The 25,174-nt window shown below is 44.4% G+C and overlaps 1 protein-coding gene across 7 annotated transcripts in view; it reads right to left on the bottom strand.

The window, feature by feature from the left end:
* KDM2B (lysine demethylase 2B) overlaps positions 1 to 25,174 on the bottom strand; it is a 120,539-nt gene that overhangs the window by 13,129 nt on the left and 82,236 nt on the right. For all 7 annotated transcript variants that reach the window (XM_064466163.1, XM_064466162.1, XM_064466164.1 and 4 more), the window contains 2 exons: positions 4,792 to 5,016; positions 827 to 970 (listed from right to left, as the gene is read on the bottom strand). In XM_064466163.1, the coding sequence (XP_064322233.1) occupies positions 827 to 970; positions 4,792 to 5,016 (369 nt within the window). The remainder of the gene's footprint in view (positions 1 to 826; positions 971 to 4,791; positions 5,017 to 25,174) is intronic.

The raw sequence follows: 25,174 nt of genomic DNA, 5'->3' as shown, positions 1-25,174 counted from the left end.
GATCCCAGAAGGGCCAAAAGCTGCTTTCTGGGGCATGGTGTGTCAGAGTACATTTGCTTTGGCAAATCACTTCAACCATAAACAAATCAGCAACAGGAAATGGCTGATCAGCTGAAACAAACCAGCTATGGAGAAAGGAGGCTTCTAAATGCTAATACACAAAGACATGCCCAAAATGACACTTTTGTTACCAGCAAAGAATATAGCTGCTCACAGGACTTGTGTCAGCCAAGGGTGAGCACTCCTGCAGCCTGAAACTTGCTCAGTTTGGTCTCTAGAGCTGTGGTCCTCCTACTGCAACTTTTGCTTGTAACATCTTTAAAGCCAGCTGCCACCGAAAGGCACATCTGCGCCTGGGCAAACATGAACAGCAAACTACTTGTTTGTACTTTGTGGGACACAGAAAGCAGCTACTGATATGGAGATTGTGACTAACTCATCCAAAAGTACAGGCAGATTTCTCTGTCCTCTTGAGCCTCTCATCCCAACTGAAACTTCTCGCTTCCTTAAACAAGAGGCAAAAAGAAAAAAAAAGAAAACAAACCAACCCCCCCTCCCCAGGACATCTGCATGCACACACATTTCAGAGGCTGTCCGAAGCAAGAGTGTCTGCTTATAAAGGATGCTGGTTACATCAGAGGATCCTTGCCTGCCAGCCAGGACTGTGTGTGCTGCGGCTGCCACCCTGCTTCTCACACCAACTCTTTGCTCACTTCAGTTTCCAATGCCAAAAATGTGAAAACTTTCTAATTCCTGTGCGCTATCATATTAAGGTGATAACTAATCCAGTTTTTGCTTCCAACATGTATCACATTCTTACACTCACCTTAAGGCATCCTGGGTGTATGATTTCATTACAAATGGAGCACTCCATTAGCATGAGATTAAATTTGCTCTCCTCCTCTTCCACAGTGTCCTCTTTCCCAGCTTCTCCACACACCAGACATACAGCAGTATGAGGCAACACCGGCTGTTTACACATATCAGAAAGAACACTTGATCAGGACATGGAAGACACATGGAAACAGAAGAACTCAATGCGCATTTACAGTATCCTCATTTCAAAGAGGAGATAAATAGGGATTAATTGCGCAAACTGCTGAAGGCTCCAGCCCAGCAGAGCAACGAAGGCAAGAAAAACTGGTAACAATCAGGGCTGGGTACCCAGACCAAGCATCACAGGACACGTTTAATGGAACAGAAGTGCCATCCCTGTAGCAACATAGATTCATGGGGCGTCCCAGGGACGGATGAAAATGCTTTTTTGCTGGGAGCCTCAAATTTGTGAACTGCCACAGACATTGGCATGCAAGTCGCTGTGTACAATGGGAGGGAAAAGAAGCAACCTAGAACATCACTATTCACATCCATTAAGCTTCACAATCTGACTAGCAATTTGGCAGCTCCCCTATTTTACAAGCCGGGCAGACAGATGTTATGGGACCCAATCCAGGTCTCACAGCAAGCCCACAACAGAACTAAGAACAGACCTTTTTCTGACTGACAGACTATGATCTAGGGCCCTGCTCCCAACCTGAGCATTGCAAAAAGCACTGCACAGACACTTAAAAAGAGAATTCCTCTCCTCCAAGTGCCACAAGTGAGAAGCGCACTGATTCTTTTCTGTCTTTTGCTGAGGTAAAAAGGGAACTGCAGCATCTCACATATCTGTCACCCATGTCAAAGCACTGAACGCGAGTCTAATTAAAAAGCCACCTTTGTGCTAATGAGGAACAAACTTCTGGTTTGTGGCAATAAGATATAAGACTCATTACAAGAAAGAAAAGGAAGAACCTCATAAAAAACTGGCTGTAATATGAAATGCAATTGATTAGGTTGCAAGTCCTTAACTATTAAGCAACCAGAGACAGAGATGTGGCTTTTCACAGCATGGATCTCTTGTAAATGAAGTGAATAAAATCTGTAAGTGGATACTTGCACACCAAACCAAACCTATGCAGCAACAGTGCTTCCTTCAGCAAGTTTCAGAAAGGGAAGAACCTAGCTACTGTAAATCATTAGAGAGTAAGGTGTGCTGCCCCACACACCAACATCCGATACATTAGCTATGGCAACACTTTCCTGCTTTCTCATGCTGGTACTTACCACCCATGCTCCTTTTTAAAGGCATTTTGCAAATGCTACTTAATTCCCACCCTTCCTCCAAGCACAAAATAGGAATCCCCAGGATCCCGTTCCATCAGCAGGTAAAACAGAGGAAAGCTAAGTTGTCTAGCGTCACAAGAGCTCAGTCCACTTGTTTTATCCCATCTCCCACATGACGAGTATTTATATCCACACACAAGAACAAACATCCCAGGAGCAGTACCATTTTTCTTGCAGAGATAGCTACAGAATCTCCTCTGTGCCCCAACTAGCCCTGCCCCACTGATGGGCTGGAACAGCAGCCATGCAGTCACAGCAGCCATGCAGTCACAACTCATCCTCCCAGCAGAGCCCCCCACTCCCTTCAGACCTATTCAATGCAGCATGAAGTGTCCAAGGCACTCCTGTTTCCTTTCTTGATTGAACTAGTGATGCAGAGGAGTTTCCTGTTCTCCAAACAGCAGTACAGGCTCTCTTAAGGCTTCCAAGTTTAATGAAAGTCTGTGCCTAGTTAATATTGTCAATGTTATTAACCAGAGGAAAGCACAATCCCAGAACTGTAGGGATCATTACTTCCACAGAGCCTTGCTTCAGTGTTTTGGGTATTTTTGGGGGGGGGGGGGGGGGGGCTGGAAGCTGTTGTATAGGTTCCACAATGTATTGCTACTGCAGTTGTTAGAAAACATAATGAACAAGAGTAAAGACAATAGGATTGCTGACAGAAATGTAAAGCGCCATTAAAAGTTACAACAGTTCAACTTGATAATTTTCTGTGCTTTTGCTACTCTAAGTCGGTCTGTAAGATTCCCCCTGCTATTTTTACACCAATGGGAACCTATGAAGGGTAGAGATATCTTCTTCAGTGCATGCAAAGGTGGGACAAGGAATCTGAGCACCCTGGCTACTAAGAAAAATACTTCTTCATCAGAAGAGAGGGGATGAGAGGATGACTACACTCAGATAGAAGAGAACCTAGCTCATCTCCAAAAGGTTCAGCCTGTGTATCAAGAGTGAAACAGCTTAGTGTGAAAGTTTCCTTCATCAGTCAGGACGAGAAAGCACACTGCAGCCCTAATTTAATCACTCCACTAAAAAGGCAGCATGATTTCACTATTTCTTCCCCCTAGAGAATAATAAATTCTTCATCCATGCTGTTCAATTCATGCCACACTCCAGGAAATCAAGTGTTCAAAGAAAAGACACTTGAGCTACAATAGCACTCTGTGGAAAGGTAGATGTTCTATGTACTTTACTGAAAGATCCAGCAGAGCTGAATCCAATCCTCTATGTCAAAGGCAGTGCAAGGCTTAGAACGGGACACAGAGTGAGCTACCAGAAGCAGCTACTGGAAACCTTAAGTGCTTATCAGTCTTTTTATCAGTGTCAGACCAAGTTATTTAATGCCTCCACTTTAGTTTCCTCATCAGAATTAATGAAAAAAACAAAAACAACCCACCACCCACAAACAACCCAAACCCAAAAAACACCTAAGTGAGAGGAACTGTAACAAGAGTTAGAGAGAAATCAGTATAGATGGGATGATATTTCAGTTATGAATAAACAACATTCCTTTCCTTAAAAATCCCCACAACAGAAAGCCAGATGCTTACAGCAGCATAATCAAGACCTTCCAAAGAATTAAGAGAAAAGCTAAAGCTAATTCTTACCCTTGAATGTGGGCACTGTGGACATGAGACCTGAGGAGAGGCTCTGTGACACACAGTATGAAAGCAACAGATTCAAAGGGTGCTTGGACAACTTACTGGAAGATTAATCTTGTCAATATTTGTTAAATATAGAGCTATCACTTATAACTCTAGAAGCTTCTAAGCAAAGTATCACAGGAGCCCAGGAAAAACTGTCTGACTGCCTGCTTGCCCCATTCTGATGCTCGTCCCCCAAGAACCATTTCCATGCCCTGAGGAAGACAAGACCCTGGCTCTTGATAGCTCTTTGGCTCATCTGAATCAGAACCCTCCTATGCGCCCAGGTAATAGCAAACAAATTGAAATTAAGGTCTCAAGTAGCTTGGCACTGCTATCACCGACACAAAAATCTTGCAAGACGCCTGTTAAAGATTTCTCCAGATCTTAAGTTGGTTAAGTTGCTAAGATGGTAAAGGCAGAATCGTAGAATGGTTTGGGTTGGAAAGGACCTTTAGACGTCATCTAGTCCAACTCCCCTGCAGTGATCAGGGACATCTCCAGCTAGATCAGGTTGCTGAGTCCTATCCAACCTGACTTTGAATGTTTCTAGGGATGGGGCCTCCACAAAGGCAGTTTTTGTCAGGAGAATCAGAGATCCAAACCAAACAGACCTCTTTCCTTTTGAATCAGAACTCCCCACTCTTCCCCTTCTCCCCCAAATTCCAGAATTTCAGTGATTTGAGTGCCTATTTCTGACATACTGATAGTCTCCACATTCACCTTCTGTGTTACTGAGAATGAAAGCCGTGCTACTAAGTTTTAGGAGCGTAGCGTTCTGGTTTAAGATTTTGGGTGGGTGAGGGGCAAGAATTAGAAGTGATGGGAAGAAGAGATCTGAACTGAGAGGGCAGGGATTACACTATTTTGCCTGATGCATTTGAGAGTACTCAGAGCAGAGTTCACAGGTCCACACCTTGTCACCAGGAGATGGATATGGGAAAGATGTCTCTAAACAAGCTGTAGCAACAGGTACACTTACTGCGATACACTGCCTCATAATGCAGGACTGTTTCATCCTGCCAGGTCCCCCAAATTTCTTCATGTCTTTGCAGAAGTGACACTCGCCGCACTCTGTCCGCAGACACGCCTCGCACTTGCGGCATCGCGTCCTCCTCCGACGTGCTCCAGCGGTTGTCCGATTAGCTGCAAGCTTCACCGCAGAAGCAGTCCCCAGTTTCCCCTTGGGCCGTCCGACTGCCCTGTTCTGAAAGAGCCAACCACACATGGTTAATCGCCCATCCCACTTACCATCTAAACTACAGGACTTCCTTGGGCAGGAGTTGTCTACGTCTTGCATGTAAAACTAACAGCTGTATCAAAATTATACACAGATGGATAATACTCAGCAGATGCACATGATCACTCCTACAGCTAAAGGAGTTCCATTACCTTTTCAGAAACAATGCATTATAAGACGACAAAGAAACCAAGGCATAAATGAGAGATCCCAAACCTATAGTAAGCCCACTTCAACAGGAGGGGCAGGGATAATCAATTTATCCACAGCTCAACACAGGACCAAGTCCCAAGTGACATGCTTGGCTTAGGTCAAGAGATGACCTGTGCCATTACTGGGCTCTAGGCCAGGGAGCTCTTGGGATTGCGCTCAGGTTAAGCCAGAAGGCCTGTTTTCCTCCACTGGAAGCGTCAGAATCCAAGGAGTCAACAAAAGTAATTTTGAGGTTAGGTACAGCAGAGAAACACTTAGCAGCAATGGCTCAAGCCACAGCAATCTCCCTCAAGAAACAGGAGAGTACGAACTACTGCCAAGTGATAAAGTAGGAAATAAACCACAAATACTACAAAACCCTTCCAAAGTAGCTCCCCTCATATCTAATACTAGCAAGTGCTCAAAAACAGAACACTAACCGATGCTGTACAAAGGCTGCAAAGGGCACCCCAGGTCTAGATTTCAGTGACCTTTAAGACAGAAGCTAAAGGAACATGAAAAGAGTTTTAGATGATTAGGTTAACTGCAACAGGTTCACTCTGGATATCTAAATTTCATGTTCTCATCAGAAACTCCCTGTTATACACAAGAACTTACAGTTCAAGCCAAACATCACTAAATACCATGTAATTGTATGGGGCTAATTATGCAAGAATTGGCTTGGCTCATTCTTACCACTGACAGCTTTCTCCATAAAGATGATAATAGGACTGCAAAGTTCATCTGGTTTAGTATTTAAACAATTTTTCCACTTTCTGCACATCTCAGCATATGACCAACAGACCAGCCAGTTTCACTTTCTGTTCCTGCTGAATTCTGGGCAATCACCAAGGCAGGGGCAGGTTGGCTATAGAAAGCCATGCAGAATTTCCACTGCAGTTTTTAAAGGAAAGGGTATGGAAACGTTCTACTTTGTACTACAAAAGCTTCCCTAAGTGTCCTACCATACAACCCTGAAGGAAGAAGAAAAGCCACATTGCCAAGCATCTGAACTTCCTTCCAGCTGACTTAGCAAAGCTCCAGTGACTTTCATAAGGCGCGCAAGAGTGCTGATATTTTAACAGAGTCTCCTTCCCAGGAGCCTCAGTGCTAGGAAAGCAGAGAAGCCAGGAGCTAGACCGCTTGGCTTTCTCTCCCACAGACCTACTATCATAACCGAAGTGGGAGAAAACACTGTTTAGTCGACGAGGTTACACAAATTTTGGCAAGTTTTTAATTATGCTTCTCCAGAACTGTTTTTGTTCTGCTTGCAGGTTGAATTGCACCATGCTGTGTGAACACAGACAAGCATAGCTTCTTTCCCATCAGCAACCACACCAGACACCCGGATTTCAGATATTCTAGAGAATAAATATTTAGCTTTTAGACCAACTTTTCAGCCTCTCAAGGATAAAGTCAGCTTAGAGGCAACCTAGATAAGAGATAATTTCCTTCCTCAGCGTGAATCACTCCTCAGTTCTCTCTATTAGAGTCTCCTTCTACTAGGCAGGGAAGCGAGAGACATGATATCAAAGGCTAGATATCAGTGGGAACAAGTTAAACCAAAATACGTACAACAACCTGGGCAGTTCCCCTCTGCCAACAGCACATGGAAGATTCTGCATGAGCATCTGACTCCTTCCCACTAGGTTTGAACATGATTATTTTTAAGAAGGCAAACAACAGTTACAACACCATCAGAATGGTCTTTTTAAAAATGCCTCTTTCAAGGAAGGGGGGGATCAAACTTGGTACTTTTCCAGCTGAAAGACAACTCCTGATTCTGCCACAGTAACACAAGCCAAGTCCTAATTTGGAGGACGGCATCTTAAGCACCAGGACACTGCAAAGATGCAAGCGGTAAAAAGGCATTGCTTGAACACAGAATTTGAGAATCCTAGGGAGAGAAAAAAAAAAAGATGCAGGAAGGTGAAAGCACAAGAACAACTCTGAAGCCAGACCACACCACACAACTCAGATTTCCTTACAAATCACTACCACACAGACGGTAGAGGCGCAGACCTATTTCTTACCTATCCAGACTTCTTCACTGCTCGTTAAAAAATTCGAGCAACTGTACTAGCTGGGTTTGTACTAATTTACCAACTGACCAATCCTCAATCCAAGCCACATTTTCACTCCAGGATGTCGCAGCCAGCAAGGCTAGAGAGGCCTTCCAGGAATTCCCACTAGTATCTAGTTTCAAGGGGCTCCAAAGTGGTTACTTAAAAACCTCCACAGAAGAAAGTCTGGCCTCTAGGTTGCTATCCCAGAAAGGGGCTGGGATACAAGGGGGTAGAAGGAGCCTCCAACATGACTTGGGGTTTATTTAGCACATGGCAGACAGCCAGATAAATTCCAGGTCGATGTTAGGGAAGAGATGCTGCAGGATTTCCAGCTCAGACTGCAGTTTTACAATGTATTGGCCCTGGTAGCAAAACCAGGTAAAGATTTCCTTCCCAGCTCCTGTTCCTATCTCTACTGCAATTTGCCACCCTCGTAACACAACTCTGTGGAGCTGTCTTGCAAATAATGAGCAAGTGGTAGGGGATGGCAGGATTCCTTACCTGGGTTTACTGTGGTAGCCAGCGAACAGCAGCTCCACAGCCTCAAGCTCAGGACTGGGTGACACACTAAGCCCTGAACTAGGTTCTGGACCAATGTAGCCTCCCACCTGTAGAGCAGAACCTATAATCTCCTTTCCCAAGGAGGTGAGCTGAGACCCTCAAGTACAGCCTGTGCCTGCTGACTCTGTAGTCCCCAGCAGCCACCTCTGAGAACTGTTGAGAAAAGAAAGACTATACTGAACTTGTAAGATTTAAGGAAAAAAAAATCTCTTCAACAAAAACAGGGAGTTGAGACGGAACCTGCCTGAAATACTGTCACAAGAAATCCTTCCACAGAAATCATGCCCGTACTTCTCTGGCCACAGCAAGAGTCTTCAGAAGAGGGATAGGAGGATGGTGAAGTGATGACAACCACTCTCCCAAGCTCTTAACAAAGGCTGTGCAAGCAGCTGCTGAAACATATTAGAATTAATACACTAAATACCTACCTCTATTACACTGAAACCTGGAAAGCTGGTGAACTTGCACTGCCCTCTAAAACAAGACACGTTAACAGGACATCCTGATAGGATTTTTTGCCTGTGTGTCCCTCCCCCAGATTACTGCTATGCAACACACAAAGGTGACCTACTCCTGCCCCTGAAGCAGACACAGCACAGCCTCCACAGCACCTGGGAGTAAACTTAGGCCATCAAACATAATACACTACGAACTACAAAACCATTCACAAATCATGAATTTGGGATCACCCTCCCACACCACAGTGGTTAAACACACCAACTCCTCAGACAGGAAAGGGGACCAATTTGCAAACTGATTTTCAGAAACGCTGAGCTCCTACAAACCCCACACTCCAGTAATGCTCCAGGTGGACAACAGTCGAGACTGGGTGGGGTGGTCATCAGCAATTCAAGTCTCTCAACAGGGCTGTGTAGATCTGGGAATAAGCCCAGGTATGGCATTCCAACTCTAAACAAACCCCTACGAAATGCTATCTGGAAGAGTCACTACTCAGAACATTAGTTCATCTGGGCTATGGACAAACGTTTGGCTGCTGGGAAGTTTTCACTGCCTCCTTACCAGTACATTAACACATTTTCACCGTGTGTCATTTTCCTGCTCCGCAACCAGCAAAAAGCCACCCACCATCACCAGGGTCAGAAGCAGCAGAGCACTAAGGGCCTCTGCCCTGAGCACAACTCTTACTACAACAGGAACACAACTTTGATGTTTACAGCAACAGATTTCTAATCTTCACAGTTGCAAAGAATACCTCAAAAGACCTCAGGTAAACAAAAATACCAAGAGCATCAAGGATTGGAGACAACACTTCAAGAGCTTTCAGCTGTTAAATGGATCATTAAGTAGGTGCTCATGTTGCCCAACTGCTACCCCAACACCAACCCGGCTCTGTTGAAGTTGTCACCAAGCAACTTCACATACAAACTCCTCTGCTCTAGAGAGGAAGATCAGGTGATGCTGCATCCAGGAGAAAAGCGCTGGTCCTAAAAGCAAGGCTGACAAAGCCTGCAGCCTAGAAACAAGTTCTTCCACAAGTGGCTTTTAACCTGGGCACGGGTCTTATTCAGCCACTCAGTATCAGTGACCTGCTTAAACTGGTGCCGGCAGCACTGTACTGTTATTTCAGACTCAACATCTCCAAGAAAAATCCAGGGACATGCAGTGTCCTTCTGAAGGGCTTATCACATGGCCAGCTCAGCAAGACCCTGAAGCACTTTACTCCCTGACCAAGTACAATCTGAACAGCTTACATATCCACTGCTTAAATCTCTCCAAGATATCTTACATGCGTGATGTTCATTGCTTCAAGGTGCTGTGCCACATAAATACATCCCTTACATTTGCAAGACGGGTGATTTCCTTCTGTAACATGTGGACAGATTCTGATTTGCTGTAGTTTGACCAAGTCCACACAACCACATCAGCACCAAAAGGAAGATGAGGACCCACGACTTCCCACATGCCAGTCCTGTGCTTAGATCTTTATATGAAATTGCATCCCAATACAACTGTTTTAACAGAATTAGAATAGACAAATTTAACAACCAGTTGATTCTTTACAACATCTGATAAATAAATACTGGGGGGGGGGGAGGCACCACACGCATTAACCCACAATTCATAACTGTTGTCAGATAGAACACCACCCCTGACACGCTGGGTCATGGGCTGATACTGGGCACTGGAGAAGCCCACAGGGTGCCACAGCAAAGGCTTATGGTCAATTATTTCCTTGCCTCTCCCTGCAGCATCAGAGGCAGGCAGACACAGAGGTGCATTTTTCAGTTCAAATGGGGTGGAAGTTCTGGAGGACAAGGCTCCCTGCTTGCTGCTCAGGGCCAGCGAACAGCACTGTCCTCTGCTGCTCCAGTGACATGTCCCTCTCCCAGCCTCCTAGGCACGTAGTTTTGGCCTTCCTGCTATGCAAACCAGTCATATTGACAATTACCAGCAGTGGTGCAGACCAGCAACACACATACCAATGCACTGCACTGAGATCCACCAAAGTCATTTTACCAGAGGTCTCCAGAACAACCCTGTCATTAACTCAAGATTAACCCTGAAACACAGGGACTGGCATTAAACTGCCTGGCAGGCTGACAGCCCGTTACATGCACGCTGTCTTGCACTAGATAATCACAACCAAGTCAACAGTTCTTCAGCATTAAACCCTTGCATCTCTTCAGCAATTAACAGAAACCCTTGTCAAAGGAAGAAGTTAGAGGAAGAGGGAAGAAAGGACAGGATGATGTGACTGCAGAAATTCAGCAGGGACAAGGAAGAAGCTAGTTTAAGACAGCAAAAAATCACACTGATGCCAAGAACATCCTTAAAAAGCTGTATTAACTGAAAAGCGCAAGCCAACACTGCACATCTAACATGTCTGACTAAAGCGGATCTGCCCAGAAGTCTACAAACGCAAACTCCAGGAGAGTTGTTTTCCTCTACCAGTGACAGTTTACAAGAGCCACATCACCCATCATCAGCATATGCTCCTGCCAGGGTGGAGGTGTCCTGCAAGACAAGTCCAAGATCCCCTGTTAAGCAAGCAGCATCAGAAGGAAAGGGAAGGCAGTGGAACTTTTTCAGGCTCAGCCTTGAAATGAATCCAAACACAATTAATCCTCTCCACATGTTCACTGCCACCATCTCCTCCAATCATACCTACAAACTTTCTCATCCTCTCCTGAAAAAAACAATGTAGCTCCTAGTGACCACTACCAGGTGACCACACAGAGCTCCACTGCTGAACGAACAGATCAATTTCCCACAAGTAAATAGAAAAGTTTATACCTCGCAGGTTCATCTGGCCATTAGCAACACTCCAGCAGCTTTTCTGCCAACATAGCTATGTTGCTTAGGGAGTGATAAACTGGCACATCAGTGCCAATGCAAGTGCCCCTGTTTATTTTCCTCTGGTGGTGAGGAGGCAGAAGTTAGGCCCGGAGGGTGGAATAAGATATATTGGCAAAAGTATGCTTCTGTAGATAAGCTGCATCCAAAGTAGGAGCTCTTAAAAAGAAAGATACCAGTAAGTTATACAGACTTGGGGCACCTTGTGCAAATGTAGCTTTTCTTCTTGCCACTACTTCAGGACAAATCCCCTTACCCACACCCACCCACCCCCCCGGAACATTTTTCTCAGCCTGTTTACGTATACTGAATTTGCCACAGCAAGAAATCTAATTTCTTCCTACTCCGAGCGACCCAGCAAGGCTGGTGGGCTGCAGCAGGGCACTGCCCTCCCCACAGCCAGCACCAGGCAGGACACATGCCCCAACACCCACACACTTCCAAGCCCCCAGCACTGACTGCAACTACTACAAGTGCAGTAAATCCTATCTGCTCCCATGCTGGGACACCTGAAAATCTTTTGCCTTCTTACTTTCGTCATAGACTAGGGAAAGAGAAAAGAAAGTCACAAAGTTTGAGTGACAAAAACCACAGCTCCTACCCAAGCACTGAAGTTGTGCTGTTCAACTACCCCTGTGGAGCTGATGTCTTTCACCTGTTACTTACCGGGGACTATTACAGTAGAAAAAGCTACATGATACCAGTTTGACACGTCCTGTGTAGAAGACTGTAGTAACTACATGGGTTAAAGCAGGCTCGTATGAAAATACAGTTGGATCTACATGAGGCATTTTACCACTGAAACAGCTTTGAACAAAAAAACACTCCACAGGTCCTTGCTACGTAGGTCATAGCATTCTTATTTAGGATCAGACCAAGCCTTTTAAGAAATCCCACAAGAAGGATCCCCACTTTCTTGCATTATTTTTTGTTTTAAACTATTGCGATATAAAAATGCTATCAAAGCCACAGGTTTTAGAAGAGCTGAAGAAGGTTCCCAGAAGGTAACCAACTATCCAAATTAATCCAGCAAGAACTAGCACCTCCAGTAGTGCTTTCACAGCTGGTACATTGCAGCTGAGACCAATCTGCTCCTCTAACGATCAGCCCTTTTAAAAAAAAGCCTATAGTAATCACACCAAAACAGAAGCAAATGGAAAAGGCCTGGTGTAGGACAAAGTTTAAAAGAAACAGGGCTGGGACATTTTAACTACCAGGTCTGGGAGCTGAGGAGTGAATCAAGCAACAGCACAGGCCTGCACATTCACACAATCTACAAAACTGAGTAAAGGCTTACTAAAGTTACTCATCCAAGACACAGCTTAGGTTCTCGGACCGCCTCTACACCAAGCCAGTGCAGCACATTAACATCCCTCTTAAGGTTCCCACAACAGAACTGCCATCCCTGGGGAGCACCCAAGGCACACCACCACCGCCGCCAGTCCAAACTGTTTTTTAGCCCTACATTCTTGATGCAATTATGAAGCAAAACAAAGTGAAGTTATTAGAAACACGATGGGTTTTGGAGGATAGACTCAACACCTGGCCTATGTACAAACTTGTCTCTGAAAGCGAATTATTAGGTCGTTTTAAAGAGCAAAACACCTTGAGTTGTTAACAAAACTATCAAGTTTATGTTTAAATTGCATACACGTGTTTAATTCTATTCCTGGTGCATTTTTAATTGCTTAGGCAGTTCTTAGAGAGTAAAACATGCAATCTAGAACATATGTTCTGGATTATTTTTCACAGATTACTTCATAAATTTAAAAAGTTTATTCTCTTCCCCCCGGGGGGGGGGTGGGGGGAAGAACCTAAAAAACCACCTTCAAAGGATAAACCCTGGAAGTATTAATAAAAGTTCTCTTTAAATGAAAAGCACTTATCCTTCTCTTTATCCGACACCCCTCAACCCTGGGAATGGAGAGGTTTTGGCTACAGATCGAACTAAGACAAGGTAGCCAGGCTCCGCATCAGGCTGCCTCCCGAAGTCCTACAGCGATCTGAGGAATCTTATAAGAAAAAAATAAACCCCGTAATTCTGGGAGCGACGGGAAGCCCCCCGAGAGGCACAATCCCACGCTCCGGGCGCGTTCGCCGCCCCGGCGGCGCGGGGCCCTCTCCCGGCGGCGGTGCCCAACTCCCGGTGCCCCCGGGCGGGCGGGCGAGGCCGTGCGCCCCGGGCCGGCCCCCGGCGGGAGGCTCCCGCGCCCCGCTCCGCTCCGTTCCGCCCCGCTCCGCTCGGGGGCCGCGGACACGCCCGCAGCCGCGGCGCAGCCCCCGGGCGGGCGCCGCTGCCCCGGGCCGGGCCGGGCCCGCTCCCGACCCCACATTGTTCCCCGTCCCCGCTGCCGGCGCGGCGCGGCTCGGCGCTGCCCGGCCCGGCCTCCTCCCCTCCCTTCCTGCTGCAAACTTCGCCGCCCGCCCCGGACCTGCTCCGGCCCCAGCTCGGGCCCCGGCCCCGGCTCGGGCTCCGGCTCCGACTCGTAGTCCTCCTCGTCGGCGCTCGCAGACATGGCCATGGCTCATGGTGGGCCCAGGCGGAGCCGAGCTGACATGGCTGGAGCGGCGCTGCTGGCGGAGCCCCGCTCCCCGCACACACACACACACATGCAGGAGGAGGAGGAGGAAGGGGGGCCGTGCATATTCATGCCAGGCAGCCAGGAAGGGGCTGGCCCTGCCGGCACGGCCAATCGCGGCCCGCTTGCACAAAGCCGGCCTGCGGGGACAGCGCGGCCGCTCGGCCCGGGCAGCGCCGGCCACCCCGCCGCAGCCGAGCCCGGCCGGGCCGGGGGTGGGGGGGGCTTTAACACCCTGCTGGCAATTAGCCCCCTGCTGGTAATTAGCCCCACGAGCTGCCGAGGGGGCCGGCGGGGGCGGGCCGATGCTCGGCCTGCCTGGGTGTGCCGAGCGGGGCTGGGAGGGGATGCGCGGCGCTGGGATGCGCGGCCGCCCGCGGGGTGCACGGCGCTGCACGGGCTCCTCCAGACAAAGGAGACGCGCGCAGACAGACAGACGGACGCGCACACTCCCGCCTCTCTACTTCGCTACCTGCCGGCTCGCCTCCCGCTGCCGGGATCGGGATGGGAGGAGGGAACCTCCATCCCTCGGGAGGAGGAAGGCACCGAGCGAACTTGGGGATTTCAAGCCGCCCCTGCTGCGGCAGAACCAGCGCCGGGATAAGATGGGGTACAAGGCGACCCGGCTTGCGGAGCTGCTTGCATCTGGCCTCATGCTGCTCTCCGTGCAGGCACCCCCTTTTTTGCTTGTTCCTGAGGAACCATTTCCAGCCGTACTCTGAACGTCCTGACCTACTGTTGGGGTTTTACAATAAAATATCCTCCCTGCAGTATGAGATGTTACACATCGGTCAGTGGGGGACCTGTTCTGGATCCAAAGGTCACAGTAGGACCAAGCACCTGAACACAGACGCTGCCTTTGCCCTCGAGGGCTTGCAGCTGAGGGTCAAGACACACAGGCCTGAATTTGAGCCCCGAGAATTACATTTCCCATTGGATTTATGGGCCTGCTTTCAGGGGAAATCCCGATACCATTCAAGTTGTTAGGATTTTGCCTCTGGCTCCTACGCCCACAATACCAAATTAAACATGAGATTAAATATTTGCATGTGCTGAGCAACCAAGAAGCCATAAAAAAGCACATCTAATGGTCCTTGCATCAGGATTTTTGCCAAAGTAGTTTCAGCTCCGTTCCCTGGTCTGAATTACCACACAGTCACACAAACACTTTGGGCAGACCAGGAGAAGAGGCAGCAACAGGCAGGACCTGGCACAGGAGCAAGCAGCAACACTGGCTTACACCCGCTCACAGCCCTTGTGACACCGTGATCCACACAAAGCCTGGTCGCTCAAGTTTAAGTAACAAAATACAGTCAAACTTTAAACACGTATTTACAGGCAACTGCTGATAAAGCCAAGTGAATCACATAATTATGCCCCTTCCTTATTTTGAATGCCTTAAATATCCATTTCTTGTTTGTACTTCTGTCCTCTCACCAACTCAGGCTCACGTTATGGGTACATGGTGGTATCCTCCCAAGCCTGCTCACTGGCGATGCCAGGAATGAAGCGTTTACTTGCAACCCATGACAGGGCTCTCCAGAATACGATCGGGTAGTTCAGCCTGCCTCCTCAGGTTTCTTGCTTCCCCCATTGTGTTTGTACACATCGAAGAGCAGGAGCAGATGAAAGCTGAGGCACGAAAGGCATGTGCCTAAGGCCTTGGCTTTCAGAATCATAAGGTAATATCAGAATCCAGTGTTTTCTGGAGGAGAGAGGAAGGAGGGGATGCATTTCTCACTATAGACCTACAAAGGAGAGCTTTAAACTTGAAGCAAGGATAACTGACACGATTATAGCAGTGTTTGAGGTTCAATTATACAGCTGGCCTCTAGCAGAGGCAGGAGAACAGATGACATCCAGAAGAAGATGCCTGGTCCCACACCTGCCTGTGGGCAGACAAAGTCTCCACTAGCCTGTGCTGGTTCCACACGAGGCTGCGTGTAACCTGGCTCGTGCTTGCTCATGCCTCCAGCCTTTTGGCTCCGTAGTCCAGATGGGAGAAAAAATAACCAAACAAAAAAAAAAAACAACCCAACTTGTGACACTCCCCGAGGACAATCCACCAGTCACACCACAGTGAAATGTCATTCACAGCAAATTAAATCATGACATAGATCATCCTACTCCTCTCATCTGCAACGCATACTAGTGCTCTTGTATTTGCATTAGCCTATCTGGGCAGCAGCAGGTCACCAAGTGTAACCCGCATCAAACCTCCCTCCTCAGCCAGCCCTGCCACGGGAGAGCGTGTTCCAGTCTGCTGCTTACAACACCAACACAATTGACAAATGAGCTCTAATTATGAGGCCTGCGTGAGGAGCTAAGACGCACATGCCAAGAAGATCTCAGAATAATTTCCAAATGCTAGGTAAACTTTGCCGAGCTGGCGTTTAAAAAAATTGGATAGGCTATGATATAAAATAGCAAACTGGGAATCAGCGGGGGGAAAACAACACAATAAAATAAAATTTTGTGATTATAATTGTTCTCCGAAAACCTCATCTTGTACAAGAGCAGTTAACCATTCAAAGAAATATTTAATACACAGAAAGAACTATTAAGAGAGCATTTTCCAGCTCAATTCTTTCAACTTGTCTACACTAGAGAACACTAAATTACAACAAATAGTGAGCAACCCTTGTGTGAACAGGGTATATCTGACCAGCCTGGTGCAGTTTACATCAGCTTAGAAGACAAAATAAGGAGCACTGACCCTAGTCATGCCTGTATTGGCAAAACTGTGTCCATACTTCAGCTTTGTGTGATATAATTCAGTAATAAATAACATCCTTAATTAAACTGCTGAATGAACCTTTGTGAAAACTGCACGAAAACAGACAGTACCTTCTATTCTGAACTGTTGCTTTGATTGCACCTCACCTGAAGTCATATATAAGTCTCATCAATATCATAATCTTCTCCACAGAAACCAATTATGTTGTCACAAACTGAGACAATAACCTCAAGCAAAGAATAAACAGCAGGAGCAGATGAGTGCCAAAGAACTAGATTTTATTCTCATGCAAATATCCTTAAGTAATAAAACCAAGATGGGGGGAGGAAGACTACAACCCCTGTGTTGTACTCACTTGCTCCTGAGCATCTCTAGTACCAACAGATTTCAGCCGCTGCCACCGGTGCTGAACAGGATCCATGTTTTCATATCAGACACTGAAGTTTATGATTCTGTGATGATTCTCAATATGAGGTGAAATATTTTAATGTGGTAGAAACACACCTTTGATTTAACCTTCCCTTGCAACTTTTTTTACACATTTTTATAGAATATTATATTTAGCTGATACTAGAAAAAAAATTTACATGGAAACAATTGGAAAAAACAACCCCAAACTTCTTTATACACAAGTCCTTGACAAAAGATCTTGTGATTTGAGCTGCTGCTGCTTTCTGGAGGCCAGCACATATGTTCTTGAAAAGGAAACCCACTGAGATGTTTATGAATCATGATTCCTGACCTGTATCAGAATAAGAGAGTTATCCAATAGCTTTCTAAGGTTTATTGTTTTGGTGTAAGTGTCCATTCACGAGAAATATGATCTTAGCTGTTGGGCCTGGGCAAATTTCATGACACTTTTCTCAAGAGTTCTAGCCAATATTTCAGTCATATTCTCAACATTAGCAGTGACATTCTGCCAACCTAAATATCCATCTAGTATCACGATCTTACTACTTCTTACTATCTATTTTATCTGAACTATGACATAAAAGTAGTCATCGGATGCACGGAGTATCCATCACAATCTCTTTAATAAACAGTCTGAGTGATCAACCCTAGATTAAAGTAACTCAAGACAAAATAATATATTGATCACTCCCTCCATGTAGCGCCTACTGCACATACTTTCGCTATCCGGTATCCAACACAGGAAAAGCAAAGGCAGCAAGGGTGGTATGACTATCGCTTGAAGGCTGACAACCATGGACTGTTACCATGCAGTAGAGGAACAGCACACAAACCAGCAAGCACCCAGACAGAATGTGCTGATAGTAACTCGCTCGCTCCATCTCTCTTGTAAGCCTTAAAAACAAACAAACCCCCAACACTCCGTCACCTTAAAAATATAATAAATAAGACTGCAGAGTAGTGAAGCATCAAGTTAGTCTACCACTCGTGCCTTGGCATGAGTGCTCTTGCAAACCTACTGATAAATACCAGGTCTTCTATCTTCACAGCCTCAGATTTATGGAAACAGAAAGGTAACAACAAACTCAACAGTTCATGAGATTGGGATCTATTAATTTATTCTATACAGGAAGAGCTGTGGCATGATTGGGACTATCCACTGCAAAACGAGGGAAATCTTGCCAATGCTTCCTTCCTTCTTCCACATATCCTTATGCCACAGAGTGTTTCCACAGCGCAACTTGTGTCTCCAAGAGACATGTTCTGTCAGTAAATGCAAAAACTAGTGAACTAGGTTCCTAAGAACATAAGAAGTGACTGCATGCTGTGGCGGAACATGCAAATAGATGCAGCTGCTAGCTGAAAGAGTAGATTAACCAGAACACATAACCTGCTTTCCTGTAAGTAGCTCAGTGCACTCTGACACAGAGCACAGAATGCTCTACAACAGTCACTTGTGTCCAACATGTGGGCAGCAGCTTTAAAATCTAGAGACCAAACCCTAACATTTACAGGCAAACAAATGGTAAGGCTAAGGAAAAGCTGAAGTATGGTTTGCCTCATGAGAGCTCAGGTGCTCTGCTGTCACCTACTAACCTGACTTGGATTTGCAGGGGAACATTCAGGACATAAACAACCAAACTGTGCTAGACTAAGTCTCCAAGCTGCTTTGCTTTTATAAAAATTTATCCATGTCTTTTGTTGGATTTGCTAATTTTCAAAAAGGAGAGCACTTCTGTACCTCTTCTATCTGGTCTACTAGCGCCTGCAGGAAAGTCATAAAGCTGAAACAAGACCTCATTTATATTCTCAGCAGACTTTAATTTCAATGTGCTATGGAACTAAAAGGAAGCCATCTTCTCAGGGACAGAACATACAATTCAATTTTGTTCTGAAAAGTGCATGCAGGATTAATGTCCATAATTGCACAGCACGTACTGTGGAATGACAAACGCCTTCCCTATTGCTCTGCCAATGTGCTTCGATCCAGAAACAAAACTATTAAATCTCAGATACGTAACTCAAAGCTCGAATGGTTTTAATGTTGGGGTGGGGGAGAGCACAAGGGTGCTGGAATACTCAAACCAGGTTCAAACCTTAGCTGTTTGTTTGGTTTTGTTGGCCAACTCAGCAATTAACATAGTCGAGCTCCTGGTGATAAAATTTGAGACCTGTCAACTCATTTCACACACCCTATATAAGAAAAAGGTCTTAAGACTAAAGTAGTTTTCATCAGCACTTTTACTGTCATGAAATAAAGAGAAAGCTTCTATCTTGAAAAATGGCAGTCAAGACGTAGTTGGGAAAAATTCATGTTACTGAATATTCATGCATATGGTAGAAGAATGACAATGGGGAAGAATACATAAATCTTCTTGTATGATACTTGGAGCACAACAGTTTGAAAAGAGAGATATCTGTTCATTTTTTCCAATCCGTTCAAATTTCTGCTCAGAGTCAAAATGGCTCTAATTTACCTGTTTGATGTATTAATCACATACAGGCATTGGTCAGATTTCAAAGCAAGTGGCTGAGCGTTGATAAGAAGGGAAAATATTAAGTCAAAGATGGAAGATTAAGAAGGTGCTCATTCAAGTCCTTGCTATTTATAATTACTCCCTGAAGGGACACAATATTTCAAGTACAGCCTCTTGAGGTGAGAAATAATCTGTCAAGTCACCAGGCAAAGCTTTTAGAAAAATACTGAGGCAATACACAGTGAAGCTCTTTGGGCATGTTATGTATGATACACATACACCAAACCCCGAAACTCCTCCGGCCTGCATGGAGCTACCACAGAAATGAATTTGTCTTGAGGACTAATGTTCGTAAGAGACTGAAGCAGCGCTCAGAAAAATAAACAAGTCTGGCAAGGAGCTGCCTTCCTCAGCAGCGCTGCCCCAGGAAAGCAGACGCTTGACAGAAACTCCCAGTAGCTTCAGCAGCTCTTACTCCTTTGCTCAGTACCCAAAGAAGTCTCTGGTTCTGGTGCATCAGGTTTTTTCCTGCTCCCAAGCACAGTTAGAAGGGAATGGGCTTAGTTTCTCCTCTGTACAGCTACTGTGGGAAGTCCCCTAAAAAAAAAAAAATCCCCCAAACCTCAACTATGTGGTTTTGTTTCTTAATAGATTTGTCAGGAGCCAGAACTGGGATATCTTTCTGAATAAATTTCAGCTCTCCTACCACATGGCATCTACTATCCTCCAGTGTAAAAGAACAGAAATTATTCAGAATTATTTAAATCACTGATTCCAATCACAGTTTAAATCAGTAAAGAGAAAAACAAATTTAAATTGATTTTAATCCTAATTTTCTTTTGTACTTAAGTTATTTTCTGGAAGAGATATTAATTATTAGCATCTGATAACTACCAAGAAACGTCTGATTTGCAGTAGATTATGAACTTTATAATCAGGACTTTTTATCAACAAAAAGGATTCACAATACACACATATTTGTATATGCAAATCTTCTTGCAGACTATTGGCATTTAAAATTGTTGTTGACATCAAGCAGAGTTCAGGCAGTGCTGTGTGAGATCACTTCAAACACCTTTAAGCTGGTGCCTGGCAAGGACAAAATGTGACAGTTTAAATCCCCTTTTTTGCTGCTGCACCACTTGGAATGACTGATGTAAAACTTATTTGAATCTCAACCAGAAAAATACATCATACAACAACTTACACAGAATTCTTCTGCTGTCTTTCTGCCTTTTTTTTCCCCATCCCAGTTATTTTCCTACACTAGGAGGCCTCAATTTTTACTTTAATTCTTAAGTGCTTGTTTTCAATTGTCAGTGTTTGCTTTCTAATACATTTGTATCCCCACAGGAAGTACCCTGAATGGATCTCCAAGGACTGGTCTGTCTTAGGGAATTTGGCAGAGTTTTCCCACTGCTACTATGAGGAATGTTGCTTTCCTGGTGGTAGCCCCCGGGCAGGCTCCTGAAACTGATGCTGTTTTGATGTTGTGCCATTTATACATGCTCAGATCTGTTTCAGACACCACTCTGGTTAAAACACTAATTGCTGTAACTAGTACCTCACTGCTCTTCCTTCTATGGGTGGAGCTGGCCCAGTGATAGCTATGGTAGGAATTCTTAGTAAGCAAGCAAGTAAAAACTGGAAGTATTTATTCAAAGGTTTTCAGGAATGTTCTTTGTCCACCTAGCACCTCTCCCCCTGAATTTAAAGAAACCCTGATGTAAAGCAATGCCCAACACTTCTGAAAAAAATCACACTGGTTTCAAGTTGAAGCTGATCGAAAGACTGGAATTCCTGCTTTTACCCCGATTTCTGCATACAATCAAATTTATTGTGTCCACTGATTCTTAGTTTATTTACTTACTATTTCTTTCATTCGATCCAATGCATAATGTTGCATATATGTTTATAAAATTGGAGCCATACATAAAGGAGCTCAATTCTTAAAAGCTGGTAGATCTTCCCTTCACAGCATTTTTAATGTGAAATACCATGAGAAGATATAAAGGTCCCTTGGTGGAAAATGGCAGCAGACACATGAATGTGCCCAAGGACCTCTGTGGGCTTCAGATCTAGCGATGGTGACTCATACCACTGCCTTTTATTATTTAGAATTTTAAAATTTAAAATACAAGTTATTTCTAAGAATCTAACACCCTTTTTGCCACAGTTGTCTCCTGGTTTTCTTGTGTGGTGTTTAGTTCAGACTATGAACAATGATCAGAAATCTGATTTCCAGCCTAAATCTATTTATGGTATGTTTACACTCCCTTGTTCTCCTGCCAACATTGTCCATTAGCTTAAATAACTCTTCTCCTCCCCTGGTGCTTATACTCCCTGAAGTACCTGCACAACAATCATCTCCCCCTTCAACTTTGTTGTGCCACATTGAACAAGACATGTTCTTCTAGTCTCCGCTCTTAAACATCACATCTTGAATGCTATAAATGCTTGTGGAGTCCCATATCCACCCTCATCTCAAAACCACCTATAACGGAACTAGCATAGAGTGAGAAAAATGATCAAACGTACGGTATGGCTTGTGTACCAGAAAAGACTGAACTTACTAGTGTTTTTCAGCTTGGGGGTTGGAGGGGGGAAGGACTGAGAAGCAGTAACAGGGACATTAAAAAAAAATATCACTGATGGGCCAGAGAAGGTGAACAGAGACCACATTCAAATTTCTCAACATGCACGATACAGAAAGCATGAAGTATATTTATGATACTAAGGGACAGATCTGAAACAACATAAGGAAGTACCTATATATGCAGAGCTTTATTAAACTATGGGGGACACAGCCACAGGATGCTATGGTAATCAAAAAGATCAATGGGTTTAACAAATTATTAGGTAAATTCACAGAGGAAAAAAAAATTCTACCATGGGACACTAAACAAAAGCTGAAGATACAATCTTCTAGCTTAACTGGGAAGATAAGCAAAGGAAAGATTGCTGTATGTCTGCTTTGTTCTTACCAATCTAATAGCCATGACTGGCCACCATCAGAAGCAGGACACCATGCTACAAGGACTGTCTGGTCTGATGGAGTATGACTAGTTCAGCCTTTCCTCCATCATACCAATCAGCCTTTTGCTCTGCCTCTCACAGATTAGTTCTTACAAGTTAATCCTTTTTCAGATACATGGATGTATCTGTAGAACTTTGCAAAAAGATTTCTAGTAAAAATAATGGGGTACAAAAATAAACTGCTGTAAGACAGAACTTGCTGAAGATTTGAATCAGATGCTGCTACTGGTGACAGGAAAGTAGAGTCAAAACCCCAGAAAGTCCCTTTAAACTACCTACCTACCACCACCACCCAGCCCAAAAAACAACAGAAAACCAAACAAACAAAAAACAGCCTGACAGATGTCTTTTAAAAATTTTTTTTTAACAATCACTTTTTCTTCCTGGTTCTCATGCACTGATACATAGCTATGAACATATTATTTGCATTGCCAATTGCAGGGAAGGTTGTTTTTTTTAAAAAAAAATCCAATTAAAATTTCAGTTTGTGGCCTTTACTAATTAATAGTACTCCTTTAAATATTACCATTTCCTTATTATACTTCTCAAGTACCTTCTCTTAAAATCAACAGGTAAAAATGACATGGAAAAAGCATATGAATGGGCATCAGAAAAACAGCCACATATTGTAATATTGTAATCCAGCTACTGAAAATTACAGCTTCATCTCCTGCTCACAGCCAGACCTATATATATTTGGACACTTGCTATCATGACAAATGCAGTGGCTTTAGGTTTGTGCCAGGTAAGAGAGATGAGAATCTGGCTCACAGTCTGCATTTCTAACTCTTCACAGAACAAGAGAGTCCAAACATATTTTAGTTCTTTATAGCTGCTCTTCACAGACAACTAAAGATCTTTATCACAATAAAACCAGAAGGCGCTGCCATAGAGTGTAATTACATGTTACTACCGTTGACTGTTGTCTTCCAGAAATAGGAAATGGTTTGAAAAATGCATTGTTTCTGCTTGGGCCATACTCCGAGTTCCTTAAATAAAATGCTACCCCTAATCCCTGTGCAGATAAAATGGGAACTGTGGTATTGTAGGGCTGAGCAAATCTTGAGAGTGGGCTTCAAGATTTGGCTTGATGGTAGTCAGCTTTCTGTTCCAGTGTTGCCACAGCGGAAAATGAGTTTTAGGCCCTGCTCTCCTTTCACACCACCCAGAAGTTCATGTCCCAGGATGGGGAAGGAGTTACTTAGGATTATTTCTCACTGCTCTTTAGTCACTTAAGACCCCAGTTTTTCAAGGCAGCATACCCTATGGAGCTCTTCCTTTCAGACAGCAGACTACCATTGCAAAAAACCCCACAGATAACACTCAGCACCGCACCAAGCGAGGACAAATTACTGTTGCAGAAACCCCTGGTGAAGGAACAGGGATGGGATTTACATATCCACAGCTGCATCTGTGCTCAGCAGCCAGCTGGGAAAAATGTGCTGTCTAGTCTGACGGTACGTAAACTGCCAGTCAGCCATCAGGACAAGGAGGTTTCAAATATCTACTCGGTCCCACATTCCCGATTCCTTCAAAAGGCCTAAATGAGTATTGTTGTACATATCCTATGATCCCTGACAAAGCCAAACATTTTGGTAAATCAGTCATTATCAGATACAGATTTCTTTTGAAAATGTACTGTTTTCTCTTACTCCATAGCTGAAAGAAAAAGGCAGGTCCTTGCTTCTGAAAGAGCATTTGAAAAAAAAAGTGCCTACTGGAGCATAATTATTGTGCTAAGTAATTATCAGTAAATTTTAAAAAGTACAGAATACTCAAAAAAGCTCCACAAAGATCGGTAAATATGATCTGAAAGAGGTGCCTGTGAATCACAGACCTTTTCTCTATTGCCATAAAATACTATGAAACTTTCTGCTGAAGATGTCACAGATCTTTATAAACATTAATGTCACCTCACAGCCTCCCGGGATGGGAAGCACCATCTCCATGCAATACAGAAAAGCTCAGGAAGTAAAAAGTGCCATTCAGCTCCTGCAACACAAGGAGGCTGCAGCAGAGCTGGGAACAGAACACAGACCCTTGCCTCCCATTTTGTACACTAACCACAAGATCATCAAATGTCACCTATTTATTTTATCTCCTCATAAAAACATTTTTGATCATTACTTCTGTTTCTTTTCTCAGTGAGTAAATTTTTTGAGGGCAAGCTGCAGTAAAACTGACAGCCCCAAATGCCTGTAGAAAGGTACACAGGAGTGATGCAGCACAGTGGGGCCACAACATATGGATGTGTCTTCCACATAATTACTTAAACATCTTGCCCATCACACCTTATCCACTGTGAACTGTGATTTAAGGTGAGTGAACATGTTTTCTCCCTAAACCCCAGAATTTCACAGTCTTCAAGCAACCATTTTGCAGTATAGAACTGTACGCACTGTTGGCATGTCACACTAACACCACATAAAAGAAACTGTGACTTAGTTTTAAAGGAAAATATTATTTGCTGCTTCGAAAATAATTCAGATTATTAAAGCATATTCTTTCAAAAGCAAGTCAACGTAACTAAGCCCCCCCTCCACAACTCGGGTTATTCACACAGTTTAAGTCATTCTCTGTCCAGGCATCTTTTGCTTTAGTAAGAGTTCTCTCCCTCTGCTCTATATTTTGCCCACTCCATCCCTTTTCAGTACTTGCCTCTCTCCTCATCCTGCTCTCTTGCAGTTTCTAGTCTCTTCCCCTCCTTTCTTTACAGTCATTTCAATTTTCTTTGAAATGTTTTGGCATTTA

The sequence above is a fragment of the Phalacrocorax carbo genome, chromosome 15 (genome assembly GCF_963921805.1).
Source record: "Phalacrocorax carbo chromosome 15, bPhaCar2.1, whole genome shotgun sequence".
Lineage (NCBI taxonomy): Eukaryota > Metazoa > Chordata > Aves > Suliformes > Phalacrocoracidae > Phalacrocorax > Phalacrocorax carbo.
The sequence above is the reverse complement of the archived record's forward strand: the minus strand, read 5'-3'. Positions and strand labels throughout refer to the sequence as shown.